The sequence below is a fragment of the Meleagris gallopavo genome, chromosome 3 (genome assembly GCF_905368555.1).
Source record: "Meleagris gallopavo chromosome 3, MGAL_WU_HG_1.1, whole genome shotgun sequence".
Taxonomy (NCBI): Eukaryota; Metazoa; Chordata; class Aves; order Galliformes; family Phasianidae; genus Meleagris; species Meleagris gallopavo.
This window is the reverse complement of record NC_139406.1, coordinates 42,364,193-42,384,660: the sequence shown is the minus strand read 5'-3', so window position 1 is coordinate 42,384,660 and position 20,468 is coordinate 42,364,193. Positions and strand designations below refer to the sequence as shown.

Genomic DNA, 20,468 nt, shown 5'->3' with positions numbered 1-20,468 from the left:
CTTTTGACATCTTCTGGTAATTATAGTTTTATTAAGGTCCAAAAATAAACAATGCAATCTTCTCATTTGCCCTGCATAACACAGCTCGTACAATTTCTCGCAATAATTATCTCATCCAAGCCCAATAGCTTGTCATGGAGATTTGAGTGAACTTTTCCACTGGGGTTTTACTGCATTCTGTCATTGGAACTATAGGGAAATGTATGGCTCTTTACTTTCTTCAGAGAGGTAGAATATAGAGGACTCACATTAATTATTTCAGTTAACAAGATTAATGGAAGGAAATGTGGCATGCTCCTTTGTGTTATCAGTTATTTATAGGATTTGTCCAAGTGAAATATTCCTTACTGTCTGATTACCAGCGGCTATTCACTTGGGCAGGAAGCTACTAAACAGGCCCATTTTATATTGGTGTTTCATTCGAAAGAGAAATAAACAAACAGTAGCAGGAGGGTGGAGGAGGAGAAATGCTGTTACTGAAATGTTTATTCTTTTTCTTTAAAACTGGGCTTCGCCTGTGGTGTTTTTTGCAGTGTGTATTGACATTGGCATTGAGGGATATGTCCTGTTTTCTCGATCATTCTGTAACAAGGCTAGAAAAAAAGATGCTTCATTTTGGCAATCTGCCCTCTTCTTGAGTCCCATTTCCTTCTCCAACTGATACAGGGTGACCACAGCTTGCTCAGATGGTCCTCATGTTTGCTGCAAGTCAGAGGGTTCTGTAACAAGAAGAAAGGAAAGAATTAAGCTTGGATACTATTCCTGAGCAAGCTGAAGCATATCTGAAAGTATCTACAGGAATAGAAGTATATATGATGTAACTTAACATACAGACTAATTGTGTCAGCCGCTGAAATTCACCAAAAAAGTGAAATACGGCAGCTGCTTGAAATGTCACAACTAAGCTGTACAAACAGTGAAGATAGAAAGTGAAAACAAATGATGTATATGCATGTGTGAGAAAGATGTGATTAGGTAAACATATTTTAAATATCTGGTTTTTGGTCTGATTTCTGCATGTTCTGTGAATGTCACCTTGAGTTTTCTAAGTGGTCTTTGAGTTATGAAGCATAGTAGTTTCCAAAACCCGTGGTTCACTTAGCACTGGTGAAGTGTTATCTTAAAGAAGACAAATGATAGACGGAAGTAAATGAAGATCATACTGTAAAACACAGATCTTACCATCTGAGAAGAGTTAGGTATAACTGATAAATGTTAATATCTAGTTCAGAAGTCTCTGTAAGAAGAAAACCCAAAGCCTGCAAAACTCCAAAACATCCAGTAGGGGATGGAGAGGTAAGCTCTGTGTATGCACACATGCTTCATATTCAACTGCTGTAGCAAACCATAGAAGATTTTTTTACAAGCACTGTTTTATAAATATAAAGTGTCAGATTTAAAAAAAAAAAAAAAAGTATATATATATTTTATTTTTTATATTTTTTGGCCAGAAGCTTCTTAGATTTATATCCAGGTTGACACTGCCTCAAAACATAGGAAGTACTGGCCTTACTGGGAAGGATTTTGAAGCATATGGGTAATTCAGCACTGGCAGTCCTCCCCTAGGTGGATTGCTGAATTCCTGGGTGTGAAGGCTTGTTGCAATCCCGTTGCTCCTGCCCTCCCCCAGCCTTCTGCTGAGGGTTTTGGTACTCTGCCCTTTCACACTTCCTTAACCCAAAAGCTAAAAGCTCAAGCTGTGAGTCTTCCCTTGCTGAAGTTAGATTAATCTGTAGCTCACAAGCTGGTCAGTAACTTTTTCAAAAAGTTAGATATGTTGTTTTGTTCCACAGACAGGCCTTTTACGAGTGATCAAGGACTGTCCTTCGGAATGTCTTGTGCCACGGATGGGTGTGCAGGTGCAGGCAGTGCTCCTTGTGGCTGTGCCCCTTCAGACAGCATGTGTGGGAATCAACAGCATGTGGCCAAAGAAACAGGCTGTGTGTAACGAGAGGAAACGGGGACAAAAAAAAAACCCAAACAAACCATGCTGCAGCATTTACATTTTGGTCAATGTTTTTGAGTTGTTAAAGATGTTTAAGAGATTCCAATCTTGGAAAAATTAGTGTTTTGCTTCTTTCTGTGCAAGCTCCTCCAGGCTTGGTCCTGACTAATGATTGCACAACACTTCATAAAATGTAGATATTATTGCAGGATTTAATTATGCTCCCTGGCTGCCACTTCTCTCTCAGATTATTTTTTAAAGTGGCCCTTTAATATATAATCATTAGCTATTTAGAAAAGAGCAATAACAGGCTGGCTGGCTAAATATACCATGAGAACCTATAACTCACATAATGTGTTAAATAGTCCAAGTATTTTGTTTGCAATTTGTGTGAGGTTTAAGTGATGGTGTCTTTCCCAAGCTCAAATCTGAGAAAAGTGGAGAGGAGGAAGAAAAAAAAAAAAAAAGGGGTTGATTTTTTTTCTTTAGTCATAGAAGTACTTAGCTGAAAATCTTTATGGCACAGCCATGTATTTATAAAATATGATGTTTTCCTTTGGTTTGCTTCAGAGACTCTTCTAACACTGCAATGGATGAATGAAAGCAGAAGTAGGAGCAGAGTTCCTGTTGCAAAGGAGGTAACAGATGGAGCAGAGAGAAAGTATCTAGGTCTTTCAATTTTAGATTTTCTCTTTACCAATACAATGGGAAATGTTCTCACCGGGTTCTCCACAGGTTGTGAAAACTTTAATGGGCAGCTGAAGATCACACACTGTTACAGTTCTGTCAGCACTGCTTAGTTTGCTGCCCATGTCCTGCCAGCTGCTTCCCAGCTCAGTGCCAAAGGAGAAGAGCGCTTCTTGCAGCAGAAGATGCTCACTTAGGGTAATGGTGAGGTATCGGACTCTTCTTGCATCTGAGGCCTTAAGGAGGTCTTACGTCTGATGCATGAGTGCAGTACCTTTTGAAGTTTGAGCTCCAGGTGAACTCTGCAAGTGTTTCAGTGTCCAGTATAGTTGTTAAAATCCCATTCTTTCTCTGGGAACAAGCAGCAGTTGCTGAATGTTGCCAGCACTGTAGAGTTTCTGCAGTACCACTACCTTCTTAACAAGCTTAGCAGGGATGCTTAAGATGTGGAAAATAATTTTTCTTTCACTAAAAAAGTTAATTTTCGGAAAAGTAATTGTGTTTTATTCTCGAAACAACTGTAAGTGTGTTATATTTAATATGAAGATGAAGCTATTTAGTAACATGAGAGATTTTCCCTGGTTGCTAAGGTATTGGTGTGAATCTCTTGAGAATTGTTAGGATGAGGAAAAACATCAAAATGCTGAAAATGGAATGCATCAAAATTGTGAATTTATAAACCAAAACCATGAGCTAGGAGGCTGAAAAGGAATGCAAATATGGACCCATTCTTGTAAATATAGAAGAAACTCAGACCTCTAGAGAAAAAGTTTGGGAGATGAGTGCAGCATCTATCTGTAGTCATTATGGAATAGTTAGCATGCTGTGAGGAGCCAAGAGGAATTTGTGCTATGGTGTATGTATATTTTACTTGTTCGGTGGTATGTACTTTAAATTAAAATGACCTCATGTGAAATGGCTATTAGTTGCACAGAGCACTTTGAAGGGCTGAAGTTGACGAATAGTATCTTGTCAAATGTGAATCTAAAGTTTTTATTCAATTTTTTTCTGATAGGAACTATTACATGTATAGGCTTTGTTTTCAGTTTTTCTTTCACTTTTGTGTTCTCTTCTGTTAAGTTAGGCTGTTTGGGTAAGAAGTGGGGAAAATGTCTTGAATGTGATCTGTAGCTTTATATGAGTTGAATGTCTTGCGTTGTGTTTTGAGCAAAAATTTGTGTTTTTCAGAAATACTGACTTTCCAGAATTGAGAAAGCAGTAGCAATATCACTAGGATAGAAAATTCATCATAGCATCTAATTTTTTGTTCAGTGTATTCCAGAGAGCCAGCGCTCATCAGGTGTCACACTCAATGGCAGTAATATACCTGAGAACAGATTCTTTTTTGTTCATCACTAAAAGCCCTAATAAAGACATTATTGTCTTTATTTTGCTTTGCATGCAGTGGTGTGTGCAGAGCAGGAGGTGCTGCAAGCAGTGTGAGAATCCTCTTTGCATTTTGGGGGCCGTGCAGCCTTATGCTTCAGGCTGTTGACTGGTCACTAGGTGCTGCAGGTCAAGATAGGCACCAAAGTGGGGTCGAGGAGCAGGCAGTGGATCGCACAGATCTGCTGAGCCTGCACTCGCACCGTTTGCTGGAGCATGCAGTGCTGGGACTGGCTGTGGTCCTGGCACCCACTGCTATGGGCTGCCCCGGTAGGTGGACTTCATCCTAATCCAGTACTGCAAGTGCTGACTAGACTCATTAGTTAAAATCCATTAGTAGATTATAAGATCATCACTGACGTAGCTTTGACTTGCCTGTGCTACTGAATGAGGGGAGCCAAGCACTACAGAGGAGGAGGATGGCTGGGGGGCGAGTGGATTCTTCTCCCAAGTCCTCTTTTCTTTCTGTGAGCAAATCCATTCCTTTTTTTTCTTAACTTTCTCCCTACATATGTACTTGTCTGCTGCTGTCCTTCACCCTATTAATATATCCTAGTTTTCAGAAAATTAAGTATGCAGCAGCTTTGGTTTTCAGGGAGTTGCAAACAGCCATGCTCTTGTGGAGAAGTAGTATCGGGAGCAGCTTTCCCACCTTTCCCTTGTACAGCCTATGTGTATTTTTAACATTACCGAATGTCAGAAGATGTCTGAGTTGTGTCATCTGTGTTACAGTCGAGATTTTAAACAGATAATCAACGGCACAGGCGTAGAAAGGTTTTTAATCTCGGAAGACAGAATGGTGTGTAGAGCATTGGCATCCAGTGCTTCGTTTTCCTGCTCCAAAAGAGATGGGAAGCAGCTATATGAAATGCTAATAATCTCACAGTGGTTTTTGAATAGACTAGACTTTGAGAGCCTTGAGTATTTTTCCTTTTCCCTTTCAACTGCAATTTTGTTATTGTATTGCTGCCCCCATCTCTGCTAAATATGGCTTTTGAAATGTAAATCATATCATGTTCTCAGAGATGCATATGACACCCTCAGCACTGTTCCTCTTTGCACTTCAAAGAGCTGTGTGGTCACACTTTACATCTCAGCAAAATCGCAATATTTGCCTTCTGAAGATCTCCTTTAATGTGTACAATCAATCCCTGATAATGTGTTTTGGGTTTTTGTTCCCTGGAGTCTGTTAATTTTAATGTTGCTACAGGTCATCGGGAAACATAATCTCTTCTTTTTTAATTTCTCAGTGAGCGTGCCTGAGGGGAGACAACACAAGAGAGGAGAGACAGTTGAACACCACCATTGGCTGGGACCTGAAAAAATGGTGCTGGAGGAACGGAGGATTAGAACTTAATTGTAAAAGGAAAATTGAGTCTTGGCAGATGATTTTCTTCATTTCCACGTCCACCATGGCCCAGATCCTCTGGCTGGCCGGTTGATGGGACTGTCCAACGCTTGCTGCTTGGGTTCAGTGCAGATATCCCCAGTGCCTACAGACTGAAAGACCCGGGATCAGGTGGCAATTGGATGGTGCCAAATCCAGGAAGAGAAAGAGAAATGGACTCTGACGAGCGAAGATGGAAGTGACTTGACAGCTCCAAGCTCAGCAGTTGTCTCCAATTAGGACAGGTTAAGGTTGGAATCACAAGCTTCACTGGGAGAGCAGTATGCAGGAAGCTGGTTTTCAGGCCACAAATGCTTTCACAGGTAAGGTTTTCTCTTGTAATTAAGCTAGTACTTTTGAGGCAATTTACTAGAGTTTTGAAAATAAGTTGAATAGCATCTTGTAGTACTTCCAGCTTAAGTAATGTTATAAAACATTTCACTTGAGGAACAGTTCAACTCTGGTATTAACAGTGAATAATATCTTTATTTTCTGCCCCCTTGAAATGGATTGTTATAAGCCTTAGGGAAGTTAAATCTTTGCTTTCCTCATTAAAGTACTCATTAACAGCTTAACAATGAGTAGCCTCCTGGGTCAGTTGGGCCTATCTCCGTTGTGTAAAATATAGTCTATTAAGTTGCTCTTACCTTTAACATGGGAGGTTGGTGAATGTACAGGATGGACATTGTGCAGGCTTCTCAGAAACATGGCAGCATTGAGGTTTATCACTACAGCCAGAGCATGCCTCAGGTCAGAACTTGATAGGTTTCTGCCTGATAGTGATAGGAAAAGGGGAAGTGGTTTTAAACTAAAAGAGGGGAGATACAGGTTAGATGTTAGGGGGAAATTCCTTACTCAGAGGGCAGTGAGGTGCTGGCACAGCTTCCCAGAGAAGCTGTGGTGCCCCATCCCTGGAGGCGCTCAAGGCCAAGAGTTGGATGGGGCCCTGGGCAGCTGAGCTGCTGGGGGGCAGCCCTGCCCACGGCGGAGGGTTTGAGACTACGTGGGTTTTAAGGTGCCTTCAAACCCAAGCCATTCTGTGATACTGTGCTAAGTTGTGCTTAAACTCCCTTCCCTCATGGCTCAGCTGAGTGGCAAAACCGAAGTATTTAAACAATAATTGTTTCAACTGTCTCCAGTACACTTCTGTGTGGACGTATTGGAAATAATGTAGTAAGAAAGGATACGAAGATGGTGGGTCTCACTGAGAGAAGCTCCCCCTAGTGTAAACTGCCCTGGAACGCACTGCATGTCTTCTGCCTGAACTGATTTATAATCTGGGAGGTGGGAGAAAGCAGGATCTTCTGATAACCCCCTTCCTGCTTTTTTTTTCTTTTCTTTTTTCTCCACATCATCTGGCCAGCTGTGAGACCCTGTGAAAAATGGATAGAAAATTAGCTGGATAGTTCTCTTGCTTTAGTGGGCCTAGATAATAGATTAATACCAAAGTGAAAATAAGTGATGTGTGAGACATTTATTTCTCCATATAAAAAATTCTGCTTTCAAAAGTTTGCTGGATTATGGTTTGTGTATATAGGAATATCATTTTCTGTCTCTGAGTTCCCTGCTGTTTGAGTGTTTCACTGCTGCTGGGAGATGTGAAGTGAGGAACCATCGCAGGGCTCTCCTGCTTCTGCTGAACGCACAGCATGCTCCCACAGCTCCCAGGTGTGATGCTTGGGCATTTTGTGCTTCTTTCTCCTTGCCACTCTGCCAGCCCTCCTCCACCTCATCCTCCTCTTTCTGCTACTCTTTTGTTCTCCACAGGAAGCTTTGCTGTTCAGTATCTGTTCCCTCTTCCTGCCATGCCTTCTGCTGCAGCTTGTCTCTCTCTGAAAACTCTGTTACCCTTAACACCCTTGTAATGCTTAAGTCTTTACAACTTAAAACTCTTCTGCCACAGCATCTACTATCCTTTAGTGTCTAGAAGGTCAGGTTCTTGGCTTGGATCAGACTGCTAAGGCAGCAGAATGTCAGATTGTTGCTAACCTCATGGCTGCTGCTGCTGGGTGGAAGGGAATGGCAAATAATGAAACTGGCGTCCTTGGGGATCTGGGACAGCAGTCAGATTGTGGTGACAACCCAGCAGATTCCTGCCTGTTCTGGGCACTTTGAGAGCCTGAGGGTTGCATTCTCTCTCATAAAGAATTGTTGTATTCCTTAGAGTTACTCTCAGGTAAAGAAATTAATAAACATTTTGAAATCTTGTTAACTAAATGTTTATTAATTCTTTAGTACAGTTAAGTTGCACCATGCATTCAGGAGAATTCTAGAAGAAATGGGCAGGAGACTTGTAAAGCAAACAGGTGGAGTTACCATTGCTTTTATATGAGAAGAAGGCAGAGACTTCCATTTCTCCTACCTTGAATTGAATTTGCTTTTTGGTGGTCCTTCATGTTCCTTGTTAGATTTCCATAGCACATCTTGCAGTATACAGTGGATAGGTGTGTGTTTCTTAGACAAATTCATAGGAGCATGTTATGCTAATGTAAACTCTGAGGTAACAATGTAGTGCTAGGTGCATATGGTTCCTCCTCTTATCCTTGCTGTGCTGCTCCTATTGTTGGTATGCTGAGTTAACTGTAGAAGTAAACAGTAGTGGCTAGTGGCAGAGGGGGCATGACCACATGTGGAAGTGAGCTAATTTGTACAGAAAAAGCTGTTGTCTGAAAGCACTGCAGTGTCAACACTGAATCTAGCCATGCCAAGTGATTGTAGTTATTGGAACAACTCGGGTAATCATTTTCAATTTACAGCTGAATGTAGTGCTGCTAAAAGAAGCTGTGGAGGACGATACCTCTGTGTTGTAGCCACCTTTAGAGTGTTTCAAAACACTCATTTCTACCTTTCCTAATATGCTGTGACCTAGGAAGGCTTACGGGTAAGGTTAGAGGTTACTTTCATCCTATCTGTAATGCTCAGTTTACTGGTACAGATGCCAGAGTTGCTGTTTATTACAGATGGCTCTTGTTCCAAGAGATATACTGTATTTACCATTTATTATCAAACAGCAGTATATGGTAAAACCCTTTTAACATTACTGCCTTAATGCTGATTTCAGTGGATTGTGCAAGTGTGATAGGTTTGGGATTGCAGAATGTAGAAGAGGCAATGAAAGCGCTTCTAGGCTTGATTAGGAAAGAGATGGCTGAGCTTATGATGGTGAAAGGCAATTTGAGCGATAGCAATCATGTTCTTCAGAAGATGAGAGAATTTCAGAATGAAAGCAATAGTATGCAAGGAAGTAAGCTCATAGAACTGACAGGAAAGATTTCTTGGGAAACAAACCTAAAAAACACAGGAAGGCTTACAATTTTTAAAGGATTTAGCTTTTTCTTTTTTATAATAAAGAGTTCATAATACAGAGTTCTAAAAGCACAAATAAAAGATGTCTCCATTAAAAAAAAAAAATAAAAAATTGCATGATCTGAAAAATGAGAAGAACTTGACCAGAAATTGAATACTATATGTGTTACCAAGTTGAATATAAAAGAGTAGTTGGAGTTTGCAAGGTCCAAATTTGATAGGCCAAGGCACAACATAAAGTGAAGCTGTGGTACAAGTATGTGGTACAAGGAAACATACTATATCCTCACTAGTAATAAGAGGAAGACTGAGTTTCTGTACTACTAATGGAGAAGGAAAGGCAGAACTTGTGATCTGATGTGTGCAGGTTGGACCAAGTAGTTAATGATTTTTTTTGCATCTTTCTTTGCCAAAAAGGGAGATTGCAATCAGGTGGCAAGAAAAGGAATTCTACTTCTAGACAGGTACGAATTCCAAACAGAACAGGAACAAAACTGATAATAAGCTAATTAGATGAGATAGGTATTTTAAAACAAGCGACAGCTTATTAAATTATCTCTCCAGCATAGTATGAAATAGCTTGAGTAGTATCTGAGCAATTAGCAGTTCCACTGGAGAACATTTAGAGGACAGTCGAGGTTCAAAAAAAAACCAAGCTGTGAAGGGCCCAAAAATGCTTCTGCTTGTAAATTTTCCTGGATTCTTTTTTCCCCCTTTTGAAGTAGATGGCTAATCTAAGTCTTTGGGGAAAACATGTCAGAATAAAAAAATGAGCTTATTTGTGTGTGTGTGTTTTGTTTTTACAACAAACCTGTCGATGATAATGAGATAAATAAATGTAAATTGTTCTCTTCCAGGATGTACCTTGTCAGTTGAACCTAACTTCTCTGTGAGGAGAGAAAGCATGTCTTGATTTAGAAAGGCTATCACTCTTCCATTAACAGGGTAGCAGTGTGGGCTACAAGGTAGGCACCCACTTGGCTGGAAAGCTATTCTCAGGTTAATTAATAGTGATTCATAGCCAAGCTGGAAGGATATGTCAAGCGTGATTCTGCCCAGGATTGCTTGAAAATATTGAATATTTTAATTAATGACTTAGATGATAGAATCTGCATGCAGAATTTCCAGATGACACCAATGAAGGAGAGGATGTAAACTCTCTCAGCACAAGATTAGAATTCAAAATTAATGTGGTCTATTGAAGAACTGATCTAAAATAAATATGATGCAGTTCATTAAGGACAAGTTCTAAATTGTGGTTGGGCTGGAATAATCAGCTGTGTAAATCAAAATGTAGTATAACTGGTGAGACAGCAGGTCTGCAGAAAACAGATGGGCAGTTGCAGGAGACCAGAAAATGGCTGTGAATCAACAATACTATGTCATAAACATTATGCTAGAATATATGGACGAGAGTCTTTGTGGAAGACATGCAAAATAATTTTTCCATTCTGCTTAGCATTTGTGTGGCTGGTACACCACTTCTGCTCTGAGCAGCACTCTTTGGGCCTGTTGAAAGCATCCAAGGAAAAGAAGAAAGGCCAGGAAAGACCAGAGCTCTAGACAACGTGGCCCTTGAGAATTGGGAAAAAAAAGCTCTATTTCAGAGCAGCAATTCTCAGACTTTGGAAACTGTTTTTCCTTAGGTTCCCACGAAGCAGTGGGCTTTTGTGCTGGGACACGTCTGACGCCCTGAGCTGGATGGCCACGATGAGCATTGCTGTGCAGGGCCTGCAGTGATGTGATGGTTGGGAGACTTGCCTCTCTGGCATGCTTCCTAGCTGCCGTGAAGGGAGCACGTCCTACCTGGGTCTCCCTTGGTGCTGTGCCAGTGGGAGAGTATCGGTGGTGGGGAACAGGGGCAGCCGAGGTCTGTGTTTTAAAATCAGCTCCTTTCACCAGTGTGTGTTTTGAGTGCTGGTGTAGCAGAACAGAGTGATTCTGAAGTCAGCTCTCCATCACCGGCGAGTGTGTAGCATGGGGAGATCCAGGATGATCAAAGGATAAGGGGAATACTGTGGGGTGAATTAAGAATCAATGGATGAAGCATCCTGACCTCACAGGGTCAGCTTAGGTCTATCAGGATTTTATTAGCACCGTCTCAGCATAAGCTCTGACAGACCTGAGCTGACTCTTGGGCATTCCTGCCCTGTGACCTTCTGCACTGCTAGAGGGATTATTAGCTCAGGCACTATGGAAACTGGAATAAATAGCAGGAGGTTGCTTTATGCAGTGGGCCCTTGCCCTTCTGTCTAGCACTGACTATTTCTGTCACCTTCTTATCCTGCTCTGTCATTGCTTCACATCTTCTCCCTCACACCTTTTCCTGTGGAAGTGATTCTACCTCAAATCTTTCTATAATCTCTTGCAGTCTTATCTCAAGGTGGTTGTCACCAAAGCCTGACCTTGGGCAATATCCAAACAGGCAGAGTTACTCCTAGGAAGAGCCCCTTGACCTGGTTGATACTCCACCAGACCCCACTTTGGCAGAGAAACTGAGTTTGACTTTCGGAGTTCCTCTTGGCCAGAGGAATGCAGCTTGAGGGGATGCCCTCACCTCTCCTCTGTGTACCTCTGGCACTGAGGACTTCTGTTGTGTTTCTTGTTCAGGGTTTTGTGCTTTCCCAGCCTCTCACTGCCTCTTCTGCCAGTGTCCAGTTCCCCTCTGTACTGAGACTCCTCTGTCATTCCCCTTTTGGGTTTCACTTTAGGATTCCGCACCCTTATGGCAATCTTCCTACTCTTTGCTACTGTCCTTCACCTTCTCTTGTTTCTGGACGTCTTCCACTTCCAGACCAACTCACTGCAGATAACCTCCAGGTTTGTCTAAAAGCCTCTTCCTCTCTTTTGCAGACTCAGCCCTTCTCCTCTTCCTCAGGGGTATCTCTCTCTACCTCATACCTCAGCTGCAGAAAGTTTTGCTGGTTTATGTGGGACCTTTCTTTGCACAAGGTGATGGAGAGCCTGATGCTTCATTTGGCTCCTCTCTCTTTGCCTGTTTTTCTTAACTGGTGATATATTGGGTGAAGATGTCTGGCCTAGGGATTATGGTTCCAGAATAGGGAGGCTCCTTGGAGGGATTGCACGGGGGATTGGAAAAATTACTCCAACAGATTGCATATGCTTCAGTTGGCCATTATTTGTTCAGAGATTGAAAGAGTGAGGGAAGATGTGATAACCATTCAAAAATATATGGAAATTTCATGTAAAGAGGAAGGTATTAAAATCTGTTTTTCAGTTTTGTGGGGATAGACAAGCTTGCTATAGTGGGGAGACTTAGGTTAGACATTAGGAAAGTCTTTGTAATGGTAAGAGTAGTTAAGAACTGCAGTTGATTGCCTAGGGAGATTGCAGAGTCTCTGTCACTGAAGGTTTTTAAGAACAAGTTAGACTAATATCTGTCAGGAATGGTTTATGTATGGTTGATCTTGCCCTGGGGCAAGGGGATGGACTTCATGAGAGCACTTTCAGCCTTACTTTCCTGTGATTCTATTATTGCTGCTTCCCTGGATAATGAATGTACGTACATTTTATATGTTACTAACCCACCTGCACTACCCTGTCTTCTCTATGCGAAAGTAGATTCTCTTGGAATAATTGATAACAGATGGATTAAGTGTATTTAAAGTCTACACTCTTTGTGCTGGAGTATTTCCCCATAGCATTTATTCTAGCCTGCGCTTGCTTTCATTGTAACTTTATTCTTTAAAAATCTTATTGGGAAGGCATCACTTATGTTTCTGTATCTGTGCAATGAGTATAGAAGCATTTTCACGCTTCAGAAATACTGCATCCATTTTTCTGCTTGCAAGCATTGTAAGAACAGTTTTTTACAACTCTTAGATGGTAAATGTATAGAAAAGGTAATTGTTAAGAATAATCAAAAATGGGCCGAAACCAAAGCAACCTTCATTGGAGGTTGTTTTCTTTCTAATGAATAAACCTGTGGATGATTTGCTTGTCATAAAATGTGTAACTGGTAGATCTGATGCTAAGGGTGGCCTTCTTCTTCCAAATTCTAATTGAAGCTCAGTGTAAAACAGAAAAGCAGGTTTGAAATGTCTTCTAATAAGTATACAATGTAATTAATATTAAAAGCAGTTGAAAACTCATTTACGCTTTAACGCAGGTTACCACATTGCTGCTGTCATTATTTGCATGATTTCCAATTGCAGATAAACATCTAAAGAATACAACTTGAATATGTGGCTGAGCATTCTTGTTCCCTTCTGTTGCTGCTGCCTCTTGAAGCTAGTCTGACCTTCCTGTGTTCTCTGCAATTTTTTGACAAATGCATTCTTACTTTATGAATTTTCAAGGTTACTGTGTCACACATGGACAGCTCTTAGTGTCTTTTAGATCTTGGGAGGAACAGATTGCTTTTTGCAATGCCCCTTACTCAGCACACCGATAGTAACAGATCGTATTCCGTTGTAATCTCTTAGACATTTTCTTAAGAGCGTGCAGTTCTTGGAGCACAGATAGTGTTCTCAGCAGAAATACGTGGAAGGAGATACAGTCTGTCTTGAAGAGTTTGTTATCCAAATATGTTACGCTCAGAAGGATTCAGTGAAACTGTTTTAAGTGTAACAATGAATAGCTTGGAAATCTCCTTTTCAGGGTTAAATGCTTTAATGAAATTACTGGTGACTGAGAAACTGAAAACCGGTTCAAGAATGGTGGTGCCACGTGGGAGCAATAGCTTTCAATCAAAGCTTAGTTCTCCTGTGATCCCCAAAGCAGGTGACTAGAGCAGCAGTGCTTTTTGCTTTAGGTCACTTTTTGGAATCCTTTAATTTCCAGTCTGAATATAGTCTTGGCTGTAGGTGCACGATCCATTTCCTCTTATAATGGTTAGTCCATAGTGCAAATAAAAAGCCTGTGAATGGTGCAGACCAGGCAGAAAGCAGGCTGGAGTTTAGAGAGACACTGCAGGTGGACAAGTGCTATTATTTGATGGAGTGTACTGCTGGAAATAGCAAATTCTTCCTGAAGTCATGGGAGAGAATGCTCCAACACTTTCTTGGAAGATGTCGAATCCTCATGTTTGATATCCATTTTTGGAAGATGATATTCAAAGCCAGAGCATGTTGCTTGTTCTTTGAAAATGTCCATCTGCCATTTCTCATTTCTAATAGTATGTGTCACGGTGCCTTCACATGGTATACAACTTAATCAGCCAAATGGCCCATTCCAGACTGATTATGACAATAAATTGAACCCTGAACACGCTGCGTTTCAGTATTGAGTCATAATAAAGCTGCAGACTTTTTCAATGGAGAAAATGAATGCATAGTCCCTCAAGTAAAAAATGGAAAATAAAAAGGGATGAAAACTGGTTGTTGAATTGGCAGTTTGTTTCCTGTTCATTCATTCTATTTAAATTGGTAGCATTGATTTTTTTTGTTTTAATTTTAATTTTAATTTTTGAAAGAGGGAATATGAGATGTGAGCTCTGCTCCTGGCTAGCTGAGGCTGTTTCAAATCACAGAAGCGTTAAGGTTGAAAAAGACCACTAAGATCACCAAGTCCAACTGTCCGCCCATCCCCACCAGGCCCACTGACCCAGGATTCTCAGTGCCACATTTAATGCCTTGGCAAGGCTGCTGGTGTGGCGCAGAAAACAGGTCCTTTGCTGCTTCTCAAGGTGCCAGAAGAATGAAGTCAGAACATTTACTTTTCTTTTTTTTTTAATAAAATCGGTCGGAGTTCTCTGGCATAACCTAATAATCCATTGGTGTTTTTTAGTCACTGTTCTGCTCAAATCTGCAGTGGGGGTTCTCTTTCCACTGCTGGCACTCTGCTACAGAGGCAGGATGATGACATCCCCCATCTCCATTGCCTAAAAGTAAGGTTTTCTTGTTTTTCTCCAGAACAGGGGTAACAAGGCAGGGCCCCCAGAGATTTCAGTGTGGGTGCGGTCCTGCAGGGGGAGCTCAGTGTCGTGCTCTGGAGGAGGAGGAGGTCAGAGGAGAGAGGCTGGGCCGGTGTCCAGCCCCAGCGGGACTGCAGGGGAAACAGCATGGAAATGCCTGTCGTTGCGTTAAACCAGAGCTGATGTCAAGCTGTTGAAGGACTTGACTGCATCCTTTTGGAGGCTGAGGAGGTGCAGTGGCTGAACGGAAACAGGAACAATATTAGTCCCTATTCACATAAATGTGATGTGGGTTTTTTCCAGCTGTTCAGTTCCAGACGGTGTTGTTTTGAGTGAAAAACACGAGGCTAAGTTTTAATCTGATATTTTTTGTACTGTCGAGCAGGCTCTTAGACTTGCTAGAATATCAATTTTCAGTTACAATAAAATAAAGAGTATGAATTAATGTTATGATTCTCTGTTGTAAGCTGCAGCAGCACCTCTACGAATCAGTCCTTGCAGAACAAGGAGGTATGAGTAAGCCTAAATGTAGTGAAAAAGCCTAAAAGCTATTGAGGCAAAGGCAACACCGTATATAAAGTGTCAGATGTCACATTTACTTCTCTAATATTTCATCCCTTTAACTTTTCAGGAGAAGAGACCAAGATGCATGGGGATTCACTTATTTGCCAGATCTTTTTGCTTGTTGGTTGCTTTGTTTTTTGTTCAGAGCAAAGCTTCTTGCTGGGAGGACAGAGCCCTTCCTGTGAGCCTTTCTATGGACGCTCAAATTCCTGCACCTCCTGTCCTGGGGCTGGGCTTGCCCCACAGAGCACTCCTTGGTGGAGCAACCAGATCCACTCATGCACACACCCAGACTCCGTTTCTCTGACATTTTTTCCTTAGGGGCTGCCCATCCCCTGCTCCAAAGCCTTTCCAGAGGGCTGCACCCACCCTTTTTAATTTCAACTCAGCGCTCACCAACAGTGAATAAGGAAAATATTAAGTTTCTGGTAGGATCGCTACTTGCTGATAGGGTGCAGCCTTAAGGCATACCACCCAAAGATAATCTTTTCCCTAAAGAGAATGTGATGCAGTGCTCTGATATAGCTGTAAAAACACCGCTCCTTTCTGAGACTGACCTTTTCCAAAGTGCTGGTCAAGACTTGAAACCTACTGGTTTCTGAACAGAGAGAGGGCTTTGGGCAGATGGGCTTTAACAGTATCTGGAGCCCAGCAACTTGGGTTTTGGTCCTCAAACCAAATTTCGCTAGATGACATTTACAGGTCCTTTCCAACTCAAACAATTCTATGATTCTTATCTTATCATCTTCCAGTTCTTTTCACTTGGCATCCTGCTTTCATTTGACTGTAAAACTTAGGCACTAGTTTGGGCAGTTGAATCTCCAAGGGTTCTTTGAAAAACATCAAGACATGTTTTCCAGGTTTAAGCTGATATGTCTCTGTGGGCAGGTGGCACTCTCCCTGTTCTTCATAACTATGGGTCCATTTCCACTGTGTTTCTCATGATGGGGTAACAGTCTGGGGCACCAGCTAGACCAGTGAGCAGAACCAGCTAAAAAAAAACTATTTCTATCCTTTCTGCCTCTCCAAAAGGGGGGAAAAAAGAAAACAGCAAGTAAGCTGGCTGCACAGTTGTTGGTGATGGCAGAAGGCGGCAGAACTGGCCATTCTAGCAGCAGGTTGCCATTAGATTGTTTTAACTGGACTGTGAAACTGTGTCATTAATCTCCAGTCTATGCTGTTGCAACTACCTTCATATCCTGAGGGCTTAGAAATGTAAAACATTTTAAATTAGCAATTTAGAGTGAATTCTTCAGTTTGCTAGGAGCCATTTTCTGCTGCATAGGCTTAAGAACAGGTGATGTAAAAATGATCCTTTTACAGAGATGGTGCTTGATAACAGAAAGCTGGTGAAGCCTGACTGCCTGTGATGGTTCAGCCCTGTGCTGGCTTGCTCCCTTCCTCCCACAGGGATAGGGGAGAGAGTAAGAAGAAAGGAAGGAGCAGAACTTACGATGAGAGATAAAAACTGTTTGCTAGGAAAAGTGAAATAATGGTAATGATAATTTTAAAAATATATACATATATTAACTAAACAAGTAAAGTACAAGCAATTGCTCACCATCTGCTGATTGATGCCCAGCCAGTCCCTGACCAGCGGCTGCCTCCCAGCCATGTCCCCTCTGCTGGCAGGACAATACAAGAAGCTGAAAAACTGAAACGTCCTTGGCTCCATATAGCACTGCTCAGCAACAATCAAAACATCGGTGTGTTATCAGTGTTGTTTTTCTCCTAAAGCTAAAACATAGCATCATACCAGACACTGTGAAGTAAATCAACTCTTTCCTATCTGAAACCAGGTCAGTACTTCTTTTCACCCTGCCCCATACCCCTGAAATAAATAGCATTGATGGTGTTAATGGGGGAAGCGTGGTCAAAAGTGCCTGGCCCCTCTCTTGTGGTTTGGTCCTTGCTGGGCATCTTGCTACCTTGTTTTGGCCAATTGGCTGTGAATCAGAAGTTCCAGACTGCAATAGAGGATTGAGGCTGGAATACAAAACAGCACCCTCTCAAGAAATTATTTTGGTGCTAAACCTACACAGCCTGCCCTAATGTTAATCTGTACTATAAATATTAGTATTTCTACCTTTTCCAATAAAGTTCTGGGCCATTCAGTATACCCTTTGTCATGGGGAGTACAGTGGAGGTCATACAATAGACAATTCCCAGGTAAATGTTGATTTGCTGTTCACATTTGAAAGCTTTCATGGCAAGGACGGGGAAGGATTCCCAGGCGTGTTCATATCTCTCCTTTGTATAACATGGATGCTCTCAGACCTCCCAGTTCAAGCCAAGATTCCTCATGGATCCTCCCACTGGGATTCAGTGCTCTTGCTGGCGGGGAAGTCTCAGATTATCAGTTTTATATTTAGCATTTTACTCTAATTCAAGCCTTAGGCCAAAGACATCCCCTGCAGATGATGCTGCCATGGTCCTAGTTGTGGGTGTTGGTTGCCTTAATGCAATGAGAGTAATATACTACATACAGAAGGGCATACGTAGGAGAACAGGCATGATACTGTGAAGAACAGATTGAGCAATAGGTCTTTGATACATTGTGGGGTTTGATTTTTACTTCTTAAAATTGTGTGTTCTGTTGTGGGCTCTTCTGGAAATGTTTCTGTGTCCTTAGTGCTCTTGCTTTCTTTTCTAGAAAGTCATTCCCTTTTGAGCTAAGGGCAAGAATAGAGAAGGCTTTGTTGAAGGAGTGGAGTTAAGAGTTTTTAATGATGATAGCAGCCCCGAAGAATCCTGCTTTACAGCCTGCATGCCAGCAGCATCTTCGGTCCATGCTTCTGAGGATGTTTGCTTCTGCTGTCAGTGGGTAAAGTGGTTTCATTCAGTGGCATTTGATGGCCAATGCCACTGCATTGGTAGGTGTGCACATACTGAGGTGGGGGGAGGAGTGCACTGACCCGGGACAAGTTAGCAATTTCAGAAAAACCTGGAAGGCTTGTTTGGGTCTGAATTGTTCAAGAATTGTCTATATATCCTGCAGGCTTAGACTGTAGAAATGAGTAATTTATACTGGCTGAGGACAAATTCACAGCCTGGCTGTGTATTCAGTCAGTCCATGATTTAAAGGAAAAAATTGGAGTTTGTGCATGACTCTCTCTTTTCCCCCTTTCTGAGCTTTATTATACTTGATTTGTTTATCTCAAAAGAAATATTCTGTACAGATATCTGCTTTCAGTTGCTCAGAGCAAGAATTCAAAGAGATGCATGACCTGCCATGACAATGCAAGAGTAAGTTCAACAAAACTTCACAATTCTTAGCTGAGGATGTAGGTGGCATCTGTGAACAAAAGAAACATTTTTTATTTCCATAGAGAACATAACTTTTGTGCTCAAATCAGTGCTGTTTATAGAAGGAGTTGTAGAGTGTATGTGTAATAAAAGGAACAGGCGTTAGCTCCAACAATAAAGGCAACAAGTATGATGCACAAAGATGTTTTTATTCAGTGTCTTATTCAGTGTCTTCTTTAGTGTATGCATGGAAAAAGTGACATAGCATTGACTTAGTGGCTTTTGTGCAATCTCTCAAGTATGTCGCTGTTTTAAAAGCATCTTATTCTGCTTCTCAAACAAGTTAATGTTCTCACACATATGGCTCCTGCTGGTAATGCTCAGTGTTGCAATAACACCAAAGAGCCTTAAATGGAGATGAGAACCCTGCTGTGCTAAAACAGGGGAAGTCAGCCCATTTTAAAATCTCAAAATCATAAAGGGGAAAAAAAAAAAGCAAACTAGAAGCAGAGAGTAATAGTTATTGCTGTCCTTCATTTACAGATAGTCAACTAAGGCACAGAATGAAATATTTATGCAGATTGATCTAGAAAGCATGGCAGACCTAAGAACTAAAAGCTACAGCCTCTGAACCTAGCATGAAGGGTGAGATTATAGTCATAAGTGCTAATTTATTTATTTTTGTTTCCAAGTCAGAGTTTATTTAGCTGCATCCTTTTCTTGTATTTCCTCTGTTGCATCTTTATTCTCTTTTCTCACTGCCTGGGAAGTGTAAGTCAGTAGGATGTCGTGTGGAAACTGAAGGCTTGCTTTATGCCAGCACTGCTGGAAAGAATCTCTCTGAAGAAGAATTACAGCTACCCATAAAATCTGTGCCACAATCAGCCATTCTTATCTACAAGTATTAATTGTACATTGAGAAAAAGGAAGTACTGAGGTACAGAACCGCTTAAAGAATACAGCATATTACTTAAGGTTTTAAAAAATCTGTTGCTGAATTGCCAACTAGAGAGTAGGATTATTGAAATGTAGGGGAACAAAACAAAACACAGTGAGCTGAATACAAATAGAGCTGCCCATACTAGCTTCACTCCTTCTTCAAGGATCTTGAAATGCAAACTATGATGTTGGTTAATGTGGGGCAGGCAGGCTCATTGCTTTGTTACTTAATACACAGATCTTACGACACAATGCAAGTCTTATTTTTGAAGAGCTTCAAAAATGCCTGTTTTTTACATGACATGATGTAAACCCTTTCTCTGATGTGAAAAGGGTTTGTAGAGAGATCATATTCTTAACAGAACTAATAATTTGGAAAGCAAACATGCGAGATACGAAAACCCACAAATATTTGAGCATAAGAGCCCTTCACTTCCAGGAAAGAAATGTTTTTAGATGTACTTTCATGGTTCTTCAGTTTGTTAAAGGTCATCTTCTGCTGTGTAAACAAAACAGCATTAACACCAGTCATGGACAGGCAGTGAGGAGAAAATTCTCATGAAAAAGATTGAGTCTTTCACCTGGAAACACTGTGTGGGAAGAGATGGAAGAAGAATGTCAAAGACAGCCTGACTTGTGGTTGTGTGTTCCAAGGTAAAGCCTTGTAGAGGACTCTTTGGTCCCGAAGATAAAATTAGATGTGAATACAGTGGTTGACATGATTGTTTTAACGGAGATTTCTGTCATTACTACCACAATGAAAGCTCTGCTATCAGTGGGTTAGAAAAACCTGAAATACGTGTAAAGGGAACAAATTCTGGAAATCTTGTTCTTAACCTGCCAGTCTTGAAACAATTTAAACTGGGAAAGAGCCGTGATTATTTTCAGAAAAATATCATAAGTCTAGTGTGCCTATTCTTACTTTTCTCTTTTTAAACATGAGGCCACTGTCTAAAACTTGGATCAGTTTGATACTGCATAGACATTATATGATGCCGAGAAAGCAGTTCTTAGATATTTGGAAGTAAACTCAATGTGCTTCCTCTCCTTTTTGCTGTTATTCCATGCATTTACTTCTAAGCTTTCTGTACTTGTTCATACAGTAATAGTAATTCTCTATATCTCAATTTTAT

General features: G+C 41.2%; 1 protein-coding gene across 4 annotated transcripts in view; it reads left to right on the top strand.

The window, feature by feature from the left end:
• LOC100544230 (low-density lipoprotein receptor class A domain-containing protein 4) overlaps positions 1–20,468 on the top strand; it is a 317,415-nt gene that overhangs the window by 91,561 nt on the left and 205,386 nt on the right. For all 4 annotated transcript variants that reach the window (XM_085220728.1, XM_085220725.1, XM_085220723.1 and 1 more), the window contains one exon: positions 5,269–5,728. In XM_085220728.1, coding sequence (XP_085076854.1) covers positions 5,689–5,728 — 40 coding nt within the window. In that variant the 5' untranslated portion in view covers positions 5,269–5,688. The remainder of the gene's footprint in view (positions 1–5,268; positions 5,729–20,468) is intronic.